Raw genomic sequence first — 23,691 nt, forward strand, 5'->3', positions numbered from 1 at the left:
CTAGGCACCGTCTTAATCCCTTGGGAACGTTTTGTCAGGAAATTCACAATGTTAAAAATGGGTGTGATATGGTTTATTTACGATCTGATGCCTAGTTTTCAAATTGAGACTTTTTCTCCTCAGAGAAATTTGTAGTTTTTAAAAGTTCAATACTTATGCATTGATGTGAAACTAAAGCGTGCCGGGATCTGGTTGAGAGGCAGCTGGTGAGTCCAGCCAGTGGTTGTGAAGATTTAATTTATCATAAATATCTTGACTCAGAGTCTAGATAAGTGGAAGATGAGGTCCTGTGTTAGTGGACAGGAATCAGACCATTTACCACCTTTACCTAAGAGAATACAATTATTGTGAAAAGGTATGTTTAGTCTGTGGTGACAAGTTTTCCTTTAAAGGTAGAGGGTATTTTGAGACTGTCAGACACTGAGGATCATGGGTAATCAGGCTTCTTATCACAGCAAAGAATGTTAATGACCATCAGACTGTCTGTGACGTCTGCTGAGGACAGAGACACGGACCTAAACCTGAGACAAACAGAAAAGACAAAGATACATGTCTGTCTTCACTCCCTCAGCATGTGATGTGGACCTGTAAATGGTGGATGTAACCCTCATCACAGCGGCAGGATGCTGATGTTCTGGACACTTGTGTCTCTTATCTCGTTTCTATTCCAGGTTTCTTCCTTCTTTGGTCAGCGGCCGTCTCCCTCTCCCTCCCCCCGTCACTCGTCCTGCCTCACTCTACCCCCCCCTCCGGTGGGTATAAAACAATCCTCCATCGTCTGCCTGACACTTCGCACAATGGCTCCGAAGAAGGTCGAACCAAAGAAGACAGAGGTGAAGAAGCCCGAGGTGAAGAAGGAGGAGCCCGCTGCTCCACCCAAACCAGCAGAGCCTGAGTCCAAGCCACCGGAGGTGGACCTGAAGAGCATCGTGGTGGAGTTCACCGCAGAGCAGATCGAAGAGTTCCGTGACGCCTTCACGCTGTTCGATGAGACACCTACAGGAGAGATGAAGATCACCTACGCCCAGTGTGGTGACGTGATGCGCGCGCTCGGACACAACCCGACCAACGACGAGGTACTGAAGCTGCTGGGGAGGCCGAAGGCGGAGGAGATGAACAGCAAGCTGGTGGACTTCGACAGCTTCCTGCCCATGCTGCAGCACGTGGCGCGTTCCAAAGAGCAGGGCAACTTTGAGGACTTTGTGGAGGGTCTGAGGGTCTTCGACAAGGAGGGGAACGGCACAGTGATGGGGGCAGAGCTCCGCCACGTCCTCGCCACTCTGGGAGAGAAGATGACGGAGGACGAAGTGGACAGGGCTGATGGTCGGACAGGAGGACGCCAATGGACTGATCAACTATACAGAGTTTGTTAAACACATCCTGGCCGGCTAAGACACAGGAAAGCACTGAATATCTGAGCGTCACTGTTTGCTCTCCAATAAAAACCCCTTTACTGCTCATCCTGAACGCCTCATCCATTCATCCATCAATCAGTCAGGGCTGATGCCTGTAGTTTAGTTCACCATTTAATTCCATTGAGTTGAGATAGTGACTTATCAAAAAAGCTTCAAAAGAATGAGTGAATGAATGTTAGTCGTCGTCAAGCTGTTTCCAGTTATTGTGCACACTACACATGCTGAACAATAAAGACACTCTGCTTGATTTTATTTATTTTAACATGAAACTAAAGCCAAGGAATACAGGTGAAAACAAAGAAACATTGTTATACAGAATTATGGCTAAAATAGAACTAAAAACATTCAATACATATTTACTGGACAATATACAAGTAAACTAAAGGATACAGTATGTATATCTGAGAATGGAAGTATTATGTGAAATGAGTAGATAAAGATTGATTTGCATTTGTTTGGGACATTTATTCCTGTAACCGAGCAGCAACTAATGGGACATTGATGTAACAACCTGACGGAGGATTTCTTGAGAACGATGCTCTGGTACAGTGTAACGTAGCAGACACGGTGCGAAATACCCATCAATATTCAGGGGGGGCCCCATCTCCCAATTGTTGCGCAATGCCAATCTACATTTTCTCAATATACAACATTACAATAAGCCAAGACAATCAGTCTATAGCCCAGTTGACAGACAAACACACACACACTTTTGGATGCACATTGTTTTATAACGAGGAGTGAAAAAGTTGTGCATTACAATGCAGAAACTAATTGACAAGAAATAAAAGCCAATAATCAAATGGCACCAAACTGGTGACAGTATCTGACCATCCATCTATAGACAGGTACATCATTGAGCATAATTCACAAAACATTTTTGTGACGGGCCATCCAGCGGATGCTGATGCAGATTGCTCAGGCCAAACATCCCCACGGCGGGTGCAGGCTGATAACCTCTGACCTTAATTTAAACTAGACCCAAATATGCCTTGTCTCGACAAGGCATATTTGTTCCACCAACAGGAGTGAAGACGGGCTGTCTTTGTGCAACCTAGCTCGCACGTCTTGCTGTCCGTGTTATTAACTGCGTTCACACACAGCTGACGTGCAGAGATACGTGCGACTTGCGACACAAATTCTTTCCTATGTTTTCCCTGGTGCAGAGCACTGTAATTTCCTGTCCTGAAACTGCTCCATGGCCTCCCTGGTTGGTTCTCCAAGCGCTTTCGCAACGCTGTGTACTTCTGGTTCGCCATGCTCCTGGCCAAAACCACTTGTCAAGAGCTTTGAGCATAAGGACCAAATTTGACTCTGGTAATCGCTGTAATCGGGTGCCGGCCCCCCCAACCCCACTTTCGTAGAAGCAGATCACAACAGACGCAACATGTTGACACTGGATAGTGCCAGACTGCTGGAATCTACTTCTGAAGGCAGCTCGATTACAAACTGGAGAACAGTCACATTTAAATTCAAAATGGAAGAAAAGTATGCACAGCAGTGTGTTTATACTGATGTAGATTTACCCCTTTAGATTTGTTAATGTAAGCAAATTCCATATTTGCATTCTGCCACCATATTGAAATCCGTATTTTCGGTTTAGGTCTTGTGACAATATCAGTCTGCCATGGCTGACTTAATGGGGGTTAGGTTTCATTTATTTCTTGCATGGTGGCTTTAACATTCAACACTACAGGTAAATATGTCATTCAGGTTTATGACTGAACAAGCACAAGTTTAGTTTCACACTGTCCAGTCCAAGCCACATGAATTTAATTCATACTTTCATTACTGTGTAAACAATTTTTTGGAATCAAATAATCACTTTTTTTAATGCTGAAGACAGTGGCTCCTCAAGTTCTACTTCAACACCTGCACTCTGACAACAGACTTCAGACACAAAAAAAAGCTGGAAAATGCAGACCGTTTATTTAAAAACACGAGGGGCCATGAGTCAGTCCAAAGAAGATACAGCCTCCTACAAAGACAAGTCAGACTGGTCATTTCTGGGCACAGAGACGACGCATGTTTTGGGTAAGTCTACCTCTGGCTTGTTTGTGTCTGCAGGTGAAGTCTCTGCGCCAGCGGCGGTCACCGTGTTCTCCAGGTCGGTCAGACTCGTGTCCTTCACTGATGTAGGGTTACCTCTCCTAGAAGATGGACAGAAGACGCTACCTCCGAGGTTTTTTTTAACACAAGACATGACTTCAATGAGAGCTCCTCAGATGAAGCCAAACGATCTTCATCACCTTTGTGGCTGACTACAGGAAGTGTTGGCAAGTAAGTACAATTGTGTCAGTAACATGGAACTATTACAAAACAAACTAATAGGTTGCATTACATAATAGCAGTAAGTAAATATTCATGACCACAATTTGAACTGCAGCTGCAAGTTTGATGTAATTATTTATATTACTTTGGAAAAGTTATACTAAACTTTCACAGCACTGATTTCAGTAAAGAGTGGTTTCTAAAGACATCCAACCTTGTGTTGGCACTTTTTTTCCTCTTGACCACCACCACCATAACAGCAATGACCACCACTCCTGCACAGAGGCCAGCGGCACCAAACACAAAGGGGTTCTGCATGGTCTTCAGGAGACCGTCCTGGCAGGAGTCACCGCTGTAGCCCAGTGAACATGCGCACGCCATGTCCCCGTTGACCTCCACGCACTGCCCCTGCCACTGCAGCGTCTCTGGCTGCACTGGGCGTCCAGGTTCAACATCTGGCTGCTGCCATTCAGGGTGGAGTTGAAGCCAGTGGCTTTCGTAAGGGGGGAGGGCGAAGGAGGAGAGCTGTGGGACTGGGTGGGAGCAGGTACCTTGACTTCTGACCACTGCTTCACACTGACACCTGTGAAGGTACAGTGTGTTACTTTAACCCTTGCCAGGCTGAGTATATTCTAGAAGCTTTGAAGGAACTTGTAAAGATCACAATAGACAAGTGTTTACTATCAAAACACTCAAACTGAGCTCAGATACACTGATGTTCATGTAGAAAGATGAAAACGGAACAATTTGGAACTGGACTGTTTTACTCATGTGAACAAATTGCTTCGGTGTCACAGAAGTAGTGGAATATGAATAAAACATTAGATACGTGTGGGAAAACGTGTCTTAAAGGAAATTGGTCATGTTTGAGTCATTCTATGTTCAGATTCTGCTGAATCATGAGTAATACTATCAAACTTCATGAGATGTGTGAATCTCTGGCTAATGATTTTCTGGGATGAACTAGGTGAAAGTGAAATGAGCTGCGGCTGACAGGGAGGGGGGTGTTCTCAGTGATTAGTTTGACAAAAAAATTCACACGCCGAGACAGAGTGACCCCTTGAATTACTCTCTAATGGCCTTTCAGCTGTGAACCACTGAGAATATCAACAAATTTGACTCGGAATGTGGAGTCTCCTGAATTCCGCGACATCCGAATATAACAGATGTTCACAGAAACACGGTGGTGTGTCTGGACTTCAGAGGCGTATGCATATTCTACCTGTAGATTGTACATTTTTTCTAAGATGAAAATTGAATTAATTTTTCATTCGATGTAATCAGGGAAACAAAACCCTTACTCAACTGACCGTCCCTGAATAAATACATTCAAGCGAATGCAAAACTATTTTCTTTCACAAGGTCGCATGAACACTCACAGTTCTCATCCGAATGGTCGGAGCAGTCCGGTTGTCCGTTACAGAACTTCTCCACAGACTGACAGGAGTTATGATCCAGACACGGCCTGCTGCCGACCGGACAGCGCTGCTCTGGGCTGCAGTGGGTTATGTTCACGGCGACGTGATCATGGGCACACCTGCACGTCCGGCCCCCTGGGGTGGCGAGGCACAAATTGCTGGCAGTTGCCGTTGTTGACTGAGCACTGGTTGGAACCTGCTCCAAAGCCAGATAACATTTCACCCGCTAGTCACATCAACAGGGACATGATTGTCTCAGTTCTGGGGCTCGTTCCAGAAAGCAGGTTGAGTGAAAATGTGTGGTTCGTTAATTTTGAAATCTGCAGAATTCAGAACTGAAACACAGATTTTTCACTGAACCTGTGGAACGAGGCCTCTGGGGGTTGGTTTTATACAGACCAGTTTGGCTTGATTTGGTGAACGCCTTTAAACTGATGACTTCTGTGCCGGCCTCGAACCAAAATCGATTCTGTTGCTGCTCATCTCTGTACCAGAGCCTGGTCTTGTCTGAGTAGGAAAAAAAAAAAGATCAATTGGGAAATTTATGTCGTGGAATCGAGTGAAGTACTCATGTTTGATGAAAACAGTGCCACCGCTAGTTTTTTAAACTAGTGGCAGAGGCTGTTTTATGCCTACCGCTAACCGTCATCCAGAGCAACATGTCGTCACTTAGGGCCACAGCCGCCAAGCCGTTGTCGGCCTTCAGCTCCTTGTATCCAGAGCCATCGAGCTGGACGGAACCGATCACATTCAAACCTGGGAACATTCACGTTTGAAACAAAATCACAAACACGGTTCAAGGCTGAATACTACTGGAGCAGTACTTGGCACACACTGCTCAGAAACACTAACTTGTGTCAGCCCAGTGTATCGTCTCCCCGTTATTGGAGAAGACCAGGGACGACGGCTGGACAGAATCCTTCCACACCACGCGTCTGTCAGCGCCATCCATGTTGGCGCACTCCACAGTTGCCACGGTACCCGTTCCCTGCGGACCCAGATTGCTGAAACACACTCTTCCACTGGGAGGGTGGAGGGCGATGGACTTGACTCTGCCGATGCCTTCCTTTATCAGAACAGCAGAAAAGCCTGCCGTGATAGAGGTGACCTGCAGGCGCGGCTGCTTGTTGCTGCTCCAGTAGATGCTGAGCGTCACCCAGTCCAGGGCCATCGCAGTGATGGTATCATCCAGGAGTTTGAGGAGCTGCCCCTGTGAGGCCAAGTCCAAGTCCGTCAGCTTGAAGGAACTGAGGGAATTGGTGCCGTCGTCCGTCAAGTAGAGCGTGTGGTCACGTAGGCTGTAGTCCATGATGGCCGCTTCGTTGACACTGGGCACCTGCAGAGCCAGGTGCTCTGGCCAGCCCTCCAGCTCAGCTGCTGCGTGGCGCGCCTGCAGGTAAATCTGCACACATGGACATGAACCATGAGCAAAACTACAACTTCTTGGACTGTCAGTGAATGCAACGTGTTTCATTTAACCCTTTGTTGGAATTCAACAACTTCTTGGACTGTCAGTGAATGCAACGTGTTTCATTTAACCCTTTGTTGGAATTCAAATCATTTACTATCTCCACCTTTGAGAGGTGGACTGGGGGCTGTTGCAAGACTATCCTTCAAAAAAAAAAACATTTTACATTTTTGTAATACCAGGTCAGTGAAGTGACTAAAGGTTCCAGCCCATTTCTTAGAAAAGTAACAGTCAAGTGAAGGTCGCTGAAGAACCAAGGATATTGGCAAATACAATTGTAAATGAATTAGTAGAAATTGTATTTAGAAATAAAGCATTCACCTATCAAAATATATTGTATGTGATATGAAAAAGGAAATATTGCTGTTTGGACAGTTATGATCATTTGTGGGCTGGAACTGACTGCTGATCAGGAAATAGTACGGCAAAATAATCCTACAAAGCTGTTTTACCAAAAAAAAAACAAATTTTGTTCAGATCACACTGGTAGTTATGAATCCTTTTACTAATTATTTGCATCTTATTGGCAACAATGGTCAATCTGATCTTCCTCAGTGTGTCTAACTGTTGCGTTAAAGGAAATTAGAACAAATGAAATTTATAGTAAAAAAAAAAAAAAAAAAAAAAAAATGAACCGAGAACCTGAGTGACAGTGGAAGGGGACAGTATCAGCAGGAATGCAGAGTTGACCAAGCTGGAGCAAGTCAGACCATCTTCTGCCAGTAAGAGACCAGAGGGACATTTGCACACAGCTTTGGGCCCCCGGGGCCAAAACGCACAGATGGGAACAGGCCATGGTCTCGCAGGGGCTCTCAGCGCTCAGCTGGGACATTGGGTGGATGATCTACAGCAGACACACATGAATACGTAGGGGGTCAAAGCTGCAGGCTGCCACTGCAGCAAACAGTACACACAGTACAGCAGTGAGCAGTCCGGCGTGTGTTTGTGTTGGACTTGCCTTCACACCCAAACGGTTGCCTCGGACGCTTCAACAGAACGTGGTAGTTTTTTCCAGTGACCTTGTGTGCAGCCTGCACAACTCGCCTCTTTGCGTTCAGACCAGTAGAGAAGGTTATTGAACACCGCCAGGGAGAATGGGTTGGGTGGTCTCCTTCATCTGTAGGATCTGAAACAGACCAAAGGAGTTTTCTGATCTTAGTGTATTTCTCCTCCATTTATTGATCTTCAGGGACTCTGATCAAACTAGAGTCAAACTTGTCCTTCACGACAATGGAAATGTGCAACGTTGGGTTTTACAAATACAACTGAACTTGTGGTGGAAGTACAGGTGTACAGGCCTGTTTTTTGTCTGACGAACGTAGTGTAGACCCACCTCTGGAAAGACCTCAACTCAAGAGGGCGCCACCAACGGGTGGCATATCAAAACATCACCACTGGATGGTGCTGTGACCAATCAGAGCAACGAATAATGTGACGTCAGAGAAACGAGTCAAATGGAAATTATCCTGTGCTGGTCTTTGGTGTGAACGGTAAAGGAGATGGACGTTTCAAAGATGACTCAAACAGCCGCTTTCCAGCAGCGGCCATCTTTGTTGGCTGTGGTCATCCTGTTAAGCCCCGCCCACAGGACTACAGCTAATTTGACGGTACGTCTGGAGGCTGTGTAGTGTTGCATGGTAGGTTTTAAAGTTTCAGTGCGCTCGACTTAATGATTTGTAGTGGACGTCGATGAAAAGGAGAAATTCTTTTAGTCTTAAGACAAAGTCAAACATTTTACCCGGATGTCATGCCCGTCGAGCGTTGCAGAACCGATTGCCCGCAGTCTTTCATCCGTCCAGTAGATTCTGTCAGAGAGCGTGTCCACAGTCACTCCACCCGGCCAGCCCAGACTGGAGTTCACCACCGCCCTCCTCTCTGACCCGTCCATCCCAGCACGCTCAATCTTCACAACGTTCCCAATTTCTGTCCAGAACATTAGCCTGTGTGGAAAATTCTGTTCAGTCAGCTTCATCCCAAATGCGGTTCATTTGTAAAAGCGCAGGCAACAGTCACATACATGAACATCTTAGCTCTTGAACCAGTTGACTATGGAAGACACTGGGCGTCTGACACGTTGATGTACAAGACCTAGTCCACACATACTTGGGTTTCCCCTACCTTTTTCCATTATTTATATGAAATACATAAAAAAAACACAATAGTGAACCGCCTGATTTTTGCTAGATGGCTTATCGGTGACCTTCCACTGCACAATCTGAAGCCTCTTATCAGACAAGAAAAAGATCTAAGAAATGGCAGTCATCCATTTAGCAGCTGTAGGATTAGAACCAGCACCATACTGTACGCATCTCCCATTGCACCATGTATTATGGAAATACTGTGGTGCATACTTGGGATGTAGCCGCCCCCAAGCCGTCATACCATCCATGCTGCGGTATTAAAAAGACCAAAAAAAGGAGTGAATGTACTGTATATCCGAAAAATGATACATCAATGATGCACAATGTGCAACCAAGAACAGTAATAAAGCTCAGAAATTCATTCCCATGAGTTTGAATCTTGGTTTAAAAGGTCTGACAGATGGCATCAAAGACCCACACAAACGCGGCGGTTTTGAATAGGTGGAGCTTCAAACCAATGAGGGTGCAGCTTATGACTGGGTTGTCCCAGATGGAAAACAAGTCTTCTGGCTTCTTGAACAGACTGAATAAGGACTAAACCGTTCTACTTCCACTGAAGTGCAGCTTCATACCCCTTTTGTGGCAGCAGAGCCAGGGAGCGAGGCTGATCCAGGTCTTCATCCAGGATGACGCTGTGGTCCAGTGTCTTCATGGAGGCCGTGTCCAGTCTTATGGCCACAATCTGACTGTTCACACCATCGATCCAGTACAGATTCCTGCCGAGCCAGTCCACCGCCACAGCATCAGCCCGCACACCTGGAAACAGGTTCGTTATTCCCTCCAACCTCTGCTTTCTACAGATTCCAAAACATGGGGTCTGTTTCTTCGCTTCAGCAGGCAGACTGACCACCCAGGTCACTTTGACGAAACCCTCATTAGTTGGTTCTGCTTCAGCAGATCGCCTATTCTCCACGATTCTTATTACAGTCACACAATTTGTCGCGCTTCTCCTCACTGTTTATCAGAAATACACTATAGTGTGCAGAAGTATCAGGAATCGACTGCCATGATTCACTTCAGTAATAATTTCCAAGAAAAAAAAAATTCTACAATATAGAGGATTCAGGAGTATAGACAAGCACAGTTTCACAGCCCCCTAGCTCGGCCATGCTTTCTCCTAGAAATGTGAAACAATCTGCAGAGCCAACTTCTTCAAAACGACTCCTGGAGAAAATGTTTCCTATTTGGGTTTTATTGGCAATGTGCTATTGTACTGACTTACTCACCAGTGGTGACACGACCTTTACTCACCGTTTTGTTCTTTTTAATATCGTCTTTACACACATTATGCCACAGTTTGGCATTGAAAGGAGCAAATAACTGCACATATGTGAAAGTATAGTGTATGTATATGCCTGTTCTTTTACTTTAACACTTTCGGCATAATTGTATGGATTTGAAGACATTAAATGTATAAAAGATTATTTTCCATAAACTGACAAGTCCTAGGTCTTTCAATTTAGTTCATCAATAATCTTGAAATCAGGGGAAAATTCTTCAGTTTCCTCATTTCAGGATGAACAAACCCCAGGTTTTCACGTGTTCCAGACTTCACCCGTCACAAAAGCACTGCAGCTTCAAATGGACCCATGCTATCACCTCTAATAAGAATCCCTGTGGTCTTCTGAGCCAGCGATGACCACCGGATGCTCTCTGTGTCCAGACTGACCCAGAAGACTTTCTGCCCCATCCAGTCGTAGTCCAGAGACAGGACGGCCTTCTTGGCTGAGGACGACAACAGATGGAGGCTGCCACTGCGCAAACCAAACAGAAAGAGATCTGTTTGGACTGACGACAACAGGAAGGGTTCACCTACGGGATAATGACAAATAAATCACACTGCTCATATTTCACTGCCAGTAGCATCCAATACATCATCTTTAAAGTACCAGCTCAAGGCCAATTTAAAGAGAAAAAAAAAAAGACTTCTGTCCTATTCAGCTGAGTTTAAACGTTCCACGTCACTAATGACTTAAACGCTTCCTTTCAGAAATACCAGCAAGAAGAGGTTTATGCTAGAACTCCTTTTACCAGTGATCTTGCAGTGGCGTCCATCAGCCTCCATCACGTAGCCAGGATGACAAGCACACTGGTATGAGCCCGGAGTATTGTTGCACAGTTGACTGCAGACATCTGAGCTTTCACACTCATCGATGTCTGCACAGGTCAGAGCGTCAGCCATCAGCCTGAACCCGGCTTCACAGTTACAGCGCTGTACAGAGAAAAGGCACGAGAAGATGATTGTGCACACACAGTTTCGGGAACGTCCACACGTAGATCTTCAACTACATAAATCAGAGGAGATTGCTCACCGGCCCCTGTGGGGTGCTGTAGCACCTCTGGGTGCAGCTGCTGAGATCAGCTTCTGTACAGCTTATCTGGCAGCTCCCCTCCTCGTCTGAGCCGTCTGCACAGTCGGTGATGCCGTTACACACCAGGGCTGGATTCACACACTCCTGACTGCTGCACCGGAACTGGTGAGGGAGGCATGTCACTGGGGCACCTGGTGTGTACACACACACACACACACACACACACACACACACTGTAGTTTAGGGTCAAAGGCTGAGAAGTCTTTTCCACAGTCAGCTTTACAATTCATTGTAGACATTACTGATGACACGTTCCAGACTTAACCCTAAATATATATCTGATCTCCTGCCACGTGATGAAGTGTCTTCAGCCAGGGAGAGAACAGGGAGAGGCTTTGTACCACAACATTTTGTTCTGAAAACTCCATTGTAAAAACTGACTGCTGACTCAGTTTGTGACTACACTACTTATATTATACAACACGTGTAACACTGCCACGTGCGTGTGAAACTAACTACCTCTTTGTTGTCAAATGTGCATTGACTCACATTCACTCTCGTCACTTCCATCCTCGCAGTCCTTCATGCCGTCACACCTCCAGGCGGTGGGGATGCACTTGGTCCTGGACTGACACAGCCACTGGTAATCGCCACAGCTCAGTGCAGCCACAGGACAATCCTGGAGGAGGAAACACTGGTCAGCGTGTGGCCATCTACAAGTGAAAGTCATAATCTGAAATGAACCCCAGCAGCTATTCAAGCCGCTCTGAAGCAGAATAATCAATTCAGGACACGTGTTTAAATCACTGGTTTTGAGCTGTTCTACCTACTCAAAAATGTTATCCAATTCTTTCCATGATCCAGAAATATGTTTGAGGTTGAGTTTTTGACCAACAGCTTAGAGATCAAACTCTCAGACACCCCACCTTCTCATCTGTGCCATCTTTGCAGTCCTGGTCGCCGTCACAGATCCACTCCTGCACCAGGCACTCTTTGCTCTGGGGGCAGCGGTGCTTGGTAGCGCAGACGGGTACTTTGGAGCACCTCTCCTCATCCGACTGGTCCCAGCAGTCTGGGTGGCCGTCACAGTGCATAGCGGCCGGCACACACTGGCCACTGGTGCACTTAAACTCACTGGCACTGCAGTTCTCATCGGCTACTGAGCAGGATGCGGGGAGGGAAGTTGTTTAATGTTTAATGAGAAAAAGTTCACGGAACCTTCATTTCAGAGTTACTGATGGACGGAATTGAAACAGGAAACTTCAAACGTTTGGTTTCATTTCTGTCAGTTTGAGAGTTTTCCTCATTTCATGATGAACATCCTCAAGGTGTTCCTTGCTCCTTCACATACCACAGTTGGCCTCGTCGCTGCCATCTAAGCAGTCGCGCTCCCCGTCACAGAGGAAGGTGTTGGGAATGCAGCGGCTCTTGTCATCACATTGGTGAGCGCAGCCGTCCATGTGCTCGGCACATCCCAGTTCGTCCGAGCGGTCCCTGACACTGAGGAACACCGTCACACACCTGGCTCTGCTCGATGCCACTTCTGACCATGGGCACACTGGAACTGGTCTGCACGACATGGAGTCACCCAAAGGCCAGCAGTGATCACATTATTTGATCATAAACCTTAACAATCCAGCTGATAACCAGATGTTTCCAGCGCACAACAACTATGTTATGAGCAGTTACGACTGATTCAGGAGCAATTGCTACAGCTTTACAAGCTTAATGTTCGATTGCTTTTAATAGAAAAATAAGTGTCAATCTTCAGAGTGGTTTGAATGTTTTCCTGTGATTGTTTCATTCGTTTACCTGCTGCCTCCTGCACAGTGTCTGACTTCTAAAAGGACTTTATAAATTATTGTGCAGTGTTTGACAGCTACAGTAAGGGAAAATACCAAAAGACTGAATGCAGGAGTGACATTTTCATAATTAGAATACGGATTAACAAGATTTTACAGTCATGAAAGCTTGGTATTGGATATGTTGGTTGCTACCTGCAAAGTGGGTATGCATGACGTCCTAAGAGTTGCTGTGACAGTCATTCTCTGACATGTAGAAGTGAATAGAACTGAGGTGCCGCTGTTGCCGCGCTCCAACAGCACCCAGTTCTAATGTGTTTGTCTCGCTACCAAATACAAGATTAGATTTACATGTCCGACGCCACATTTGCTTGAGAGCCATGTGTCCTTGCATTGACTTTTGCTAGTAGAACATGACTGTTGACTGAATCAACCACTGGCTGATCAGTGACAGGTGTGGTGTGTGTATGGCCTACGAAGTGAGATCACATACTTGTGTGTCCTCACGTACAGGATGTTTGTGAATCGTGAGACATAACTCAGTTTGAAAAAAAAAAAAAAACAAGCTTAGTTATGTTACATGCCTTGCATTATTGGAGCACCAGCAAGATTTGGTTGCGATTTTTTATAAAATTGCATTTTATATTTGTACTAATGAGTTGATATGTACATATATGATGTAGTGTATTGTTTGGATCCAAATGTTTTACCATTTGTCAAAATACTGGTGGGCCTGGTGTAGCCAATCAAACCTTTGTACTGTTCTGGACTTTAACAACTACAAACAACTCAACACTACAAGTCATTAGATGCATAGTTATCTCACACACATACACACGTGTGCGCGTCAAACCATTTCATTACCCGATTCACAAGTGGATGAGCACTCGTCCTCGTCAGAGCCGTCTGTGCAGTCGGCTTCGCCGTCACAGACGTGATTGTAGAGGACACACTCTGTGCCGTCTCTGCAGGGCCTGGAGCCGTAAGAACACTTGATGGGGGTGGATGGTGGGACAGTAGGCGTCGTCGTGGCACTGGTCCCCTCTGGCGTCTCACGTTTCTCCTCTTCTTGATCCTCTGATCCAGAAGCCAAACAGGAAAAGAAAACTTCACATAATGTTCTGCACACAAACCCTAAATCAAGAGGCTGTGGAAGGTTATAGCTGCAGCCATGATCTCCTACCACATGTCTCCTCATCTGTGCCATCTAAACAGTCCTCTCTCGCCATCACACAGCAGGTTGGCAGGCAAGCAGCGATTCTTGTTGTCACAGTGGTGAACACATCCTTCAGATTTTGTCAAGCAGTGTAGTTCATCAGAGCGGTCCTGACACTGGGGGACACCGTCACACACATGCGCACTGTCTATGCACTTCTTCCCATGGGCACACTGGAACTGGCCTGTCAGGACAATAAACCACAAAAGACACAGGTCTGGACAGGAGAAACTACAGAGACATTTCAAAATGATTTATGACTGGAAGTGTGTGCATGTAGAGAAAACTATCACTAAAGCTTTACCTGATTCGTAAAGAATATCTAAATTACTATGATAAAAAATTAAAACAAGATAACAGAAAAATGCATTCTCTGAGCACCGACGTCTGCCAAGCAGTGCATTTCTACCCAGTATCTTTTATACTTTGATTTATATCAGTGGCTGAAAATCCACAAGCATATTTATACCTGTTGTGGATACCTGTAGTATTCAGAATTTTGCCAGGATCGGATCAAACTGATATATCAGGGAACCTATGAACCTAGCCTGTACTCTCCCCCCCCCCCACAACCAGTCTGACCATTTATTGCGGCATTCTATACACAGATTTTGAAACCGTTGCTATCTTACAATGAGTAAGAATCCTGCAACAGATACCTGGCTCCACGTGGTTCCAGAACACTATCAATGTGTAATCTGTTCCTTGTACTGTTATCAGCATTTCCTGAAAATAAAATATTTTCTTTTTTATAATTTAAGGGGGGCCGTCAAATCTAAAGTATATGTACAACGATGAAGAGCTTCTGTGTTTCCAGACAATCATGGAACAGGCTGCACTGGAACTAAAGCAACAATGAAACATGTCGCAGCTTAGAAAGAAATTCAATGATATTTGAGAGGGGATCTGTTAAGTCAAGAAGAGTAGTAAAAGAAGTTGGAATAAGTATGCATGGGTGATTATAGGGACAGTGTATATGTATATATTGTATGTGTGGTGATAATATAGGCTGCCCTGGCTCATTGAATGGGCGTGTGCGTGCACCACTGGACATTCATAGCAGCTTTTCAGAGCTGAATCCTTTTTATTACCACCTCAGTGTCTTCATGCAGCCTCTATTGCTGGTCTGCTCCTTCCAGGGAAACATCCCTCTTTCTGCAGCTGTTCCTGAGGTTTCTGCCTTTTGACAGTTTTTCCTCAGCCTGGCTGAGGGTGCTGTATTGTGGCTGTAAAGTCCATGGAAACAATTCTGATTTGTGATGTTGGGCTGGAAAAATGACATTTAATTGAAATAAACAAACACATTAAAAGTAGTTTAACTGGAAGGCAGAACTGTGAGCTTTCCATATTTACCCAAGCGAAGCATCTTAAACCACCAAAAAATCCCCAGATAAAATTACTTTTGACTTGCTTGCCCGGAGTCCAGTACAGTACCTTCGCTGCATTCTGTTGCACAGTCGTGCTCATCTGAACCATCCCTGCAGTCAGGTTCTCCATCACACACATGGCTGTGGAGAACACAGTCTGAGCCGTCCTGGCACTGCATGGAGCCCCGGCCACACCTCAAGGGACCGCTTCCAGCTGAAACATCAGGTACAACACAGGTACAGGTCTTACTCCAAGAACATTCATCCCAAAACAGACAGCTTGGATTTTCAATTTGTGGCACACCTGCCTCACCTTGCAAGGATCCTGACAGCTGCAGTAACACTGCACAAAGATACAAACAAACATCCATCTGCACACAGAAAATAAAACGGACTGAAGACTGCCACTTGCACTTCACCAGCTTTATAACGGTCCCAGGTGATTTCTATGGACCCTGATTAAACACCTGATGGAGGGGCGGGCCATAACTGTTCTGACCAATCAGCTGGCGATGTCTGCAAAAGGCAACGTCAGCAATGTTGTCAAGTACTACATTCTTTCAGTACAGAAGTACTTTATTAATCCGAGAGGGACATACCGTTGTTCCCACAGCTGCAGTCAAGATGGAGTATAAAAACTAAACATTTGCTAAAATACTCAATGTTTAAAATATGTATTAAATAAAAGATTAAATAAAATGTATCAAAATAAAATAAAATTTACGGCTGTATAACTGTATGCACCACTATGTACACAGGCTGAATTGCACATCCCATAAAATAAAATAAAAACAATAATACACACACACACACACACACACACACACACACACACACACACACACACACACACACACACACACACACACACACATAAGAGAGAGAGAGTTCATGAATGATATGTACATTAGTACAAATGAATATTCTAACAGCATCATTGTAAACACAGTGTTTAAACAGTTAAGCCATTTATGCTTTTATGTTTGGTCGGAATATATTACTATAATTAACACTGAGTGGATCCCAGATGTAATTACTGAATGGAAGCTGCTTTATATTCCAAATGTCGTCTTCTTTCAGCCCTCCAATCACTTTGGACGGCGGCAGATGACGGCTCGTACGTCCCATCTTTGTGTTGTGTTGTTCCGGTCTACCGAACCTACTAACTAGCGCCAGTAGCAACTTCAAGAACAAGCCTGAGAGCCTTGTCAGGATTCACAGCCGTAAAACACCGACCGGGCATTGATGTTTAGATGTGAAGAAGACGTGCCTACAGCCCCCTGCATCTTCTCTGAAGCAGCGGGCCGTCGTAGTGTTTAACTGGGGTAAATATTGCAGTGCTTCTGGCGTTTTTCTGGACTTTGAGGGATGTTGTTTTGTGTGAGATGTAGCTCCGTTAGCCAGCGGGAGCCAGAGCGGTAGTTCACAAGAGTTTGCCCCGAGATGCTAATTCATTTTCGGTGCTCTGTTCATCTAGTTTGAACTCTTCCATCGCTCTGTGTTGGAACTAAACGTGAGAACGTTTTCATTAATAAAGTGGCTGTTTGTACAAAGGTGTTGTTCGTAACTTGAATTAAATGTTGCAAAAGTGACGTTTGGCAGCACAGGAGCGCAACTTGACTGCTGCGCCGAAGAGGTTTTTTCGTGGATCACAACAAAAGGGTTGTTGATAACAAGCTGGCAGCTAGCTGACTAATGCTAACGCTAGCTGACCAAGCTAGCAGTCTCCACACGAACTGCCTTTCTGCTGGCTCGGTTACAACAACGTTGCTCTTTGGGCCTTTCCGTTGACCTTAAAACAAGCTGTTTTCTCTGATGTCTTTCACTCTTGATGCTGTCTGCAAACTAAAGCCAGTGAACTTATTGTTGTGATGTGAGTCCAGCAGGCCCCCGGCCTCCCACAGCCAGTTGGTGTTAGCACTGGGCGCTGTCACAGTACCTGCCCGGTCCAAATCCTGGTCATATTGTTTGCCTGTCTGTTATACTGCATATGTGGTTCATAGTCTGTCGTGACTGTGTTAATCAGGGTTGTATCACATATTCATAAGCTGTATAAGCTTGCAGACTTGGCAGCTAGTTAGCAAGCCTGATTTGTGTCAAGCTAACATCAAATTGTAATTTTTGGACTGTTCCAAATCACCAAATGATCAGCCCCATAGCAAGTACAGTTCCTGGGCAAAGCTACTCTTATACAGAGTACATGTGTTGCATTCGTTATAGGTATTAGGTTGTGATGATGAGTATTATGACAATGATGATGATATTGTATCCTTAATATGTTTGTTTTTAGGGTGCTCATCTCTTGAATACATCGTGTTGGTGCTGGCTCCCTCCCTGTGACACACTGGTCAGTAGGGGGACCCGACAGAGCAAGGACCCTTGGGCTCTCGGTCCCCTCTGCCTGTGTGTGTGTGTGTGTGCGTGTTTGGGAGAGAACTTGTCTTAATCCTCTGGAGACCCCCAAGTCTGTCCAGCCGAGATGTCCTCCATCTTGCCATTCACCCCTCCGGTGGTGAAGAGGCTGTTGGGCTGGAAGAAGTCATCCAGCGGCCCAAGTGGAGCGGGTGGCGGGGAGCAGAATGGCCAAGAGGAGAAATGGTGTGAGAAGGCTGTGAAGAGTTTAGTGAAGAAGCTGAAAAAGACAGGCCAGTTAGATGAGCTGGAGAAAGCGATCACCACACAGAACTGCAACACCAAGTGTGTCACCATCCCCAGGTATCCTGTCAACTTACTGTTTGTTTAGTGTTTGAAGAGAAATCACTGCCTAGTTGGTGACTCCCTACTCGAATTGCACGTAAAGTTGTGGTCATGTAAAGTTATTCATGTTGGGGTGTGATTAAAATTCTCCACTGTGAGACTAATAAAGGTTTATCTTATTAGAGGTAATGTATGAAAATATCAAGTGTTGGTTAAAAGTATCCTGTGAGAAAGGCTTGTTGAAGAGATTTTCTCTAGTCGCTTGCCAACCTTAATAGCCAGATCCCTGGGAACTCCACACCGATGTGTCATCAAACACAGTGTCAGATGTTTGTCTATGTTGATAGCTGCCTCATTGTCATCGCTTGAAAACGGTTCCAGGCCCCACTGTTATGTAAATAGAGCTACAGCGGCTCTCCAAGTGCATTTTTTGTAGACAGGGTTTGTTACAGAATGGACCCAGGGTGGGGGTCGTACCAATAGTGATACATATGATAAACCTAGATGCCATCTTGGCCACGTGTCATTTCTAGTGGTGGAAAGATGGTTTACGACCCAGTTATGAATTAGACGACATATGGAAGTGTCATATTTTGCTGTTATTTTATTTTTACTTTATTTGACTCTATGACTGTTGATGAATGTTGCTGTAGCTGTTTAATTGTGTTTGCAGATTCAAAGTTATGTTTTTCTTCCTGATTCTTACCAAAAAAAATCTGTTAGAAGTTCACATTTGTCATTCATGCTCTCTGAAAATGTTCACCTCCTCCTCTGATATTTCTGAAGAAATCATTTCCTGTTTGTTTCTGTGTGTACAGCAACTGCTCCGAAATCTGGGGCCTGAGCACACCAAATACGATAGAGCAGTGGGATACATCGGGCCTTTACAGCTACCCTGACCAAACCAGGTGAATATCTGTCGCATACAACCGACTCCATCATCTTGGTGTCATTCTCTCCCAGCCGTGTGACTCTCACCTCCATTTCCTGTCCAATCAGATCCCTCGACGGCCGCTTGCAGGTCTCCCACAGGAAGGGGCTTCCCCATGTCATTTACTGCCGCTTGTGGCGGTGGCCCGACCTCCACAGCCACCACGAGCTGCGTGCCATTGAGGCCTGTGAGTATGCCTTCCACCTCAAGAAGGACGAGGTCTGCATCAACCCCTACCATTACCAGAGGGTGGAGACCCCAGGTGAGATGACTCTCTGGAAGGAATCGAATAAAGAATCTAGTCTTTCCAACATGTCAAGCACCTCTTGGGGCTATTTTAGTTTCATTGGAAACGGTTGCTGCTAGTGTTTCCTCATTATATCTTAAAAATGTTTAGTATTTCCTCATTATGTTTTAAATATTACATTTTCTTTGGAATAGCTAGTTTCCCAATTGAAATAGTAATTTAGGAAGAAATTCATACATACAGTCGAAACAAACTTTTTCTCTCCGTTCATCACTCACAACATTGCAGTGCTGCCTCCTGTGCTTGTGCCAAGACACTCGGAAATCCTGACTGAGCTGCCACCTCTGGATGACTACACTCATTCCATACCTGAGAACACAAACTTTCCTGCAGGAATTGAACCTCCAAATAACTATATACCAGGTTTGTGATTGACTACGGCTGTTGGCATCACAAAGAAAGTCTTATAACTGTGGATGCATGAAATGAGCATCGATGAAGCACATTTGTTAAATGAACTGACTTTCTTTTAGAGCTCTGACAATTCAGCCTAGAATGTTCCACAAGGCAGAATCTGGTAGATATAGTGTGATGTTTGTATGTTCATTCTACTTCCATGGTGCTGGAAAACCCTGTTAAAGAGTTGGACAGTTTGATAAAACCCAATGTTTAGCCGTTTCTGTTCATTTCTTTCTTCAGTCATCACAATAGGAAATGGAGGATGTGTGGTATTTAATTGCTGGTTGCTCTGCATGATTTGCTGTATTGTTTTTAACTTCTTATTGTCCTTGGATTGAGAAAAATATTAATTTAAAAATTTCACTTCAGGACAAAACGTTTAAGTGCAACATTTCTGTACTGAAGTCAGCCGGCTCTAACACCACGATGTTTTTGTCCCTTGCCACTGGAACAGAAACACCTCCACCGGGATACATCAGTGAGGATGGGGAGGCCAGTGATCAACAGATGAACCAGAGCATGGACACAGGTACCTGAACGCTCCCCTCCTGTCTGCGCAGATCATCTGTTGTCATGGAAACAGCTGCCCGTTTTCAATGCTGTTCATATGTTTGAATTCAGTTTGAAATCAGTCACCCTGAAAGGAGGGTAAGTTGTGAGAGTTTTCATCATTCCAGGATGAACAAACATTTAGTAGACCTGCTTTCTGGAACGGGCCCCTGGGGCCTTCTGGAAGAGTTACTGTAACAATAAACAGAAGTAACTACATTGGTGCACGCTTTGACTGAAACAGATGAAGGTGAGATTTTGACTTAAGATTCTTGCAGATCATTAACTGCAAACATACGTCTTCACTGAGTTAAACTGAAGGTCATTTGATTGCCAGCTGGTGGACCGTACCTCAGGGGCCAGTGACAACATCCATTAGTTTGAGAATATTATCAAAGAGAAGTTGAAATGTTGCCATTGAAATCTTTTTTTCTACATAAACGGTTATGTGTAGATGCGTCCGCTGCGTTGGTTGACTTCCTGTATGTTCCACCAGGTTCTCCTGCAGAGCTTTCCCCCAGCACTCTGTCTCCTGTCAATCACAGCATGGGTACGATGCACATCCTGAAGCTTTGGTGTGGTGTATGTGTGTGTGTGTGTCTTTTATCTGTAAACCTAACATCAGCTCCTCCGCTGTAGACCTGCAGCCGGTGACCTACTCAGAGCCGGCCTTCTGGTGCTCCATAGCTTACTATGAGCTGAACCAACGCGTCGGGGAAACGTTTCACGCCTCTCAGCCCTCGCTGACAGTGGACGGCTTCACTGACCCGTCAAACTCTGAGCGTTTCTGCCTGGGCCTGCTGTCGAATGTCAACAGAAATGCCACTGTGGAGATGACCCGGAGGCACATAGGTAAGACGTAGCTCGGTTCAGACGCTGTAAAAGTCTACGCCTGTAACGTGCTGTGAGTCAGAGGACTTCCTTCTGGGCTTTTCCTGAACTACACCAGAACCGCTGTCAGCAGCTTTGTCCACTTTTGTAATGTGACCACCTGTGTCAGAGCTCAGAGTGAAACCCGACGGTGCACGTATCGCTTAAGAAAAAGTCACGTGACCGATGCAGATGCTGTTTCATCTGTCATCAAATTGTTTATAAGGAATCGCATCTGTCAACAGGATACATCTCTGCCCGAAAGAAAGAGCAAGATGTCTGTCATGTGGGAAGCATTCAAATCATTTCAAAGTGACTCTTCGTGTAAAATACTTGTGTAAAATACTTTTATTTTCTGCCGGTTAAATGACTCATTTGTTCGACACACGTTCACATCATCATCTGCACATTTTACAGATACCAAAGCTATTTTCACAATATAACAATAATACAAGAACAAATAATGTAATTTAATCAGTATGTCAGCGGAGTCACTCATCACGGTTAACCTGCAATAACGGTTACAATCCAGCAGGTGTCTGTATTGAGTAACGATGACTCAGTACGACACAGTATCAATACAGTTGGACAAATGTGCCGCAACGCTTCACGAGGCCTCATCTACCCATCACCAGTTTAAGCCTTAGTTTGGTGACTTAAAAATAAGGAGTAATATATATTTTCATTTAGTTCATTAACTATATGTGAATAAGACATTAAATATGTCATTAAAATAAGCCATATTTTGTCAGGGGTCCATTGGGCTAATGATATTTCTTCCCAGTATAAAGCCTTGAAGTCTTTCAGTTGCAGGTCAGAAAGAATGTTTAACATGAAAAATGTGGAAATGCGTTTTAAGAAAAATGCTTTTATAGCATTGGTAATCCTGAAATTCCTCTACAGTTGTCGTGACATTGAAATCCAACATGGTGACTCCAGACTCTGCTGAAGCACCTACTCCATGTAATACCCAGGTTTATTGTAAACGACTGACAACAGAGTGTTATACGTGTTGTTTCCGTGTCAACAGGAAGAGGAGTTCGACTGTACTACATCGGAGGAGAAGTATTTGCTGAGTGCCTGAGTGACAGCGCCATCTTTGTCCAGAGTCCAAAACTGCAACCAGCGGTACGGCTGGCATCCAGCGACCGTGTGTAAAATCCCACCAGGTAAGTGTCCCGTTACATCAGAGTGTCTTACATTCATTTTTGAAATAGTTATGTCTCTGGATAGTTTATAGTTTTGGTATGATTTACTAACATTTCTTCACTGGCAAGTCACTGATCTTGATCTCTCCTGAGCAGTGAAGGCTGACTTAAGTTCACGTTGATGTGTCTTGTCCCTCAGGTTGTAATCTAAAAATCTTCAACAACCAGGAATTTGCAGCGCTGCTTGCGCAGTCAGTCAACCAGGGTTTTGAGGCCGTTTACCAGCTCACCAGGATGTGCACCATTCGCATGAGCTTCGTAAAAGGCTGGGGAGCCGAGTACAGGTAGACCGTGCTACAGCAGCGAGTCCCTCATGGTGATCATGGAGAAAACAAACTGTCTCTCTGCAAAATTGGAATATTCTGTCACACTAGAACTGTTATAACCTGTTTAAAATTCAGGCTAGAGTTTCTTGGGACATTTACACCGTGTTTTCATTTTCAACACGTGTGATGTTTTCATGATGTGTTACAATTTGACAGCCCATGGTCAGTGGTCAGCATGACATTTTGCTAAATTTGTCTTTTGAATACATTCAGTTAACTTGTATCAATGCGTGAACCTCCTCTGAAACAGAACAGAACAACAGAATACACAGTTTGTTGGAACTGCAGTGATATCTGTCCAAAGTCTTGTGTGGTGGTGATATTAAAAACAAAAAAATCCTCTGCACAATTCTGAAAATCCAACACTCTCGTTGTTTGTTTCCAGGCGGCAGACTGTAACAAGCACTCCATGTTGGATCGAGCTGCATTTGAACGGTCCTCTGCAGTGGCTGGACAAGGTTCTGACCCAGATGGGCTCCCCGTCTGCGCGCTGCTCCAGTATGTCCTAAACACCCGCGGAACCCTCAAACCCTCAAACCAACAGCAGCCCATTACAAAGGTCATTCGAGTCACACAAACTTGTGAGTCATTTCATGAAAAACATGGAGACCCCACAATAACGTCCCGTCATCGTATTTGTGGCCCAGTTCCACATCCCTCTTTCAACTTACACACACACACTGTGACACTCACACACACACTTTCAGTGAAGAATTTGGCACTTTGTTGCTCACCTGTCATGCACCTTGTTAAATTGCTTTTTCCCCCAAAAATCCTTAATATTAAATCTATATGGGTACAAATCAAATGTATATTGGTTTTTTAGTCCAGCAAGTTAAGAAAATACCAAAAAATATCTGTGAATAATTTCTCAGTGTTGAAGATTGTATGAGGAAGTCCAGCTTCAGTGCTAAAACGTCTTTCACTCTGGCTCACCAGCTGTTGTTCTGAGCGTTAAATGTATTATTTCCTGGGAACCTTTTTGTCAGGGGTG

The 23,691-nt window shown here is 44.8% G+C and overlaps 2 protein-coding genes across 5 annotated transcripts; both read left to right on the top strand.

The window, feature by feature from the left end:
• The first annotated feature begins 797 nt into the window (after positions 1-797).
• On the top strand, positions 798-1,373 carry LOC144741924 (myosin light chain 4-like). Of its 4 annotated transcripts, none has more exons than XM_078624422.1 (2): positions 798-812; positions 843-1,373. In XM_078624422.1, the coding sequence occupies exons 1-2, from the start codon at positions 798-800 to the stop codon at positions 1,371-1,373; spliced, it is 546 nt and encodes a 181-aa protein (XP_078480548.1). The 4 variants fall into 4 exon arrangements, with proteins under 4 accessions (XP_078480548.1, XP_078480549.1, XP_078480550.1 ...); XM_078624423.1 differs by having other exon boundaries at positions 849-1,373; XM_078624424.1 differs by having other exon boundaries at positions 855-1,373.
• Positions 1,374-17,889: 16,516 nt separating this feature from the next.
• LOC144741922 (mothers against decapentaplegic homolog 2-like) lies at positions 17,890-23,206 on the top strand. Its single transcript, XM_078624420.1, is given in 11 exon segments — positions 17,890-18,125; positions 18,926-19,015; positions 19,107-19,300; positions 19,574-19,708; positions 20,199-20,273; positions 20,790-20,843; positions 20,933-21,145; positions 22,194-22,276; positions 22,278-22,332; positions 22,511-22,655; positions 23,083-23,206. Coding segments are annotated over 11 exon segments (1,404 nt in total).
• Positions 23,207-23,691: the final 485 nt, after the last annotated feature.

This window comes from Lampetra planeri, unplaced genomic scaffold (assembly GCF_965212315.1).
Source record: "Lampetra planeri unplaced genomic scaffold, kcLamPlan1.2.h2 scaffold_779, whole genome shotgun sequence".
In the NCBI taxonomy this organism is placed as follows: Eukaryota; Metazoa; Chordata; class Hyperoartia; order Petromyzontiformes; family Petromyzontidae; genus Lampetra; species Lampetra planeri.

Bases quoted from the DNA above. Each gene is read 5' to 3' on its own strand.
- LOC144741924 (XM_078624421.1), top strand. From the start codon at position 798: ATGGCTCCGAAGAAGGTCGAACCAAAGAAGACAGAGGTGAAGAAGCCC.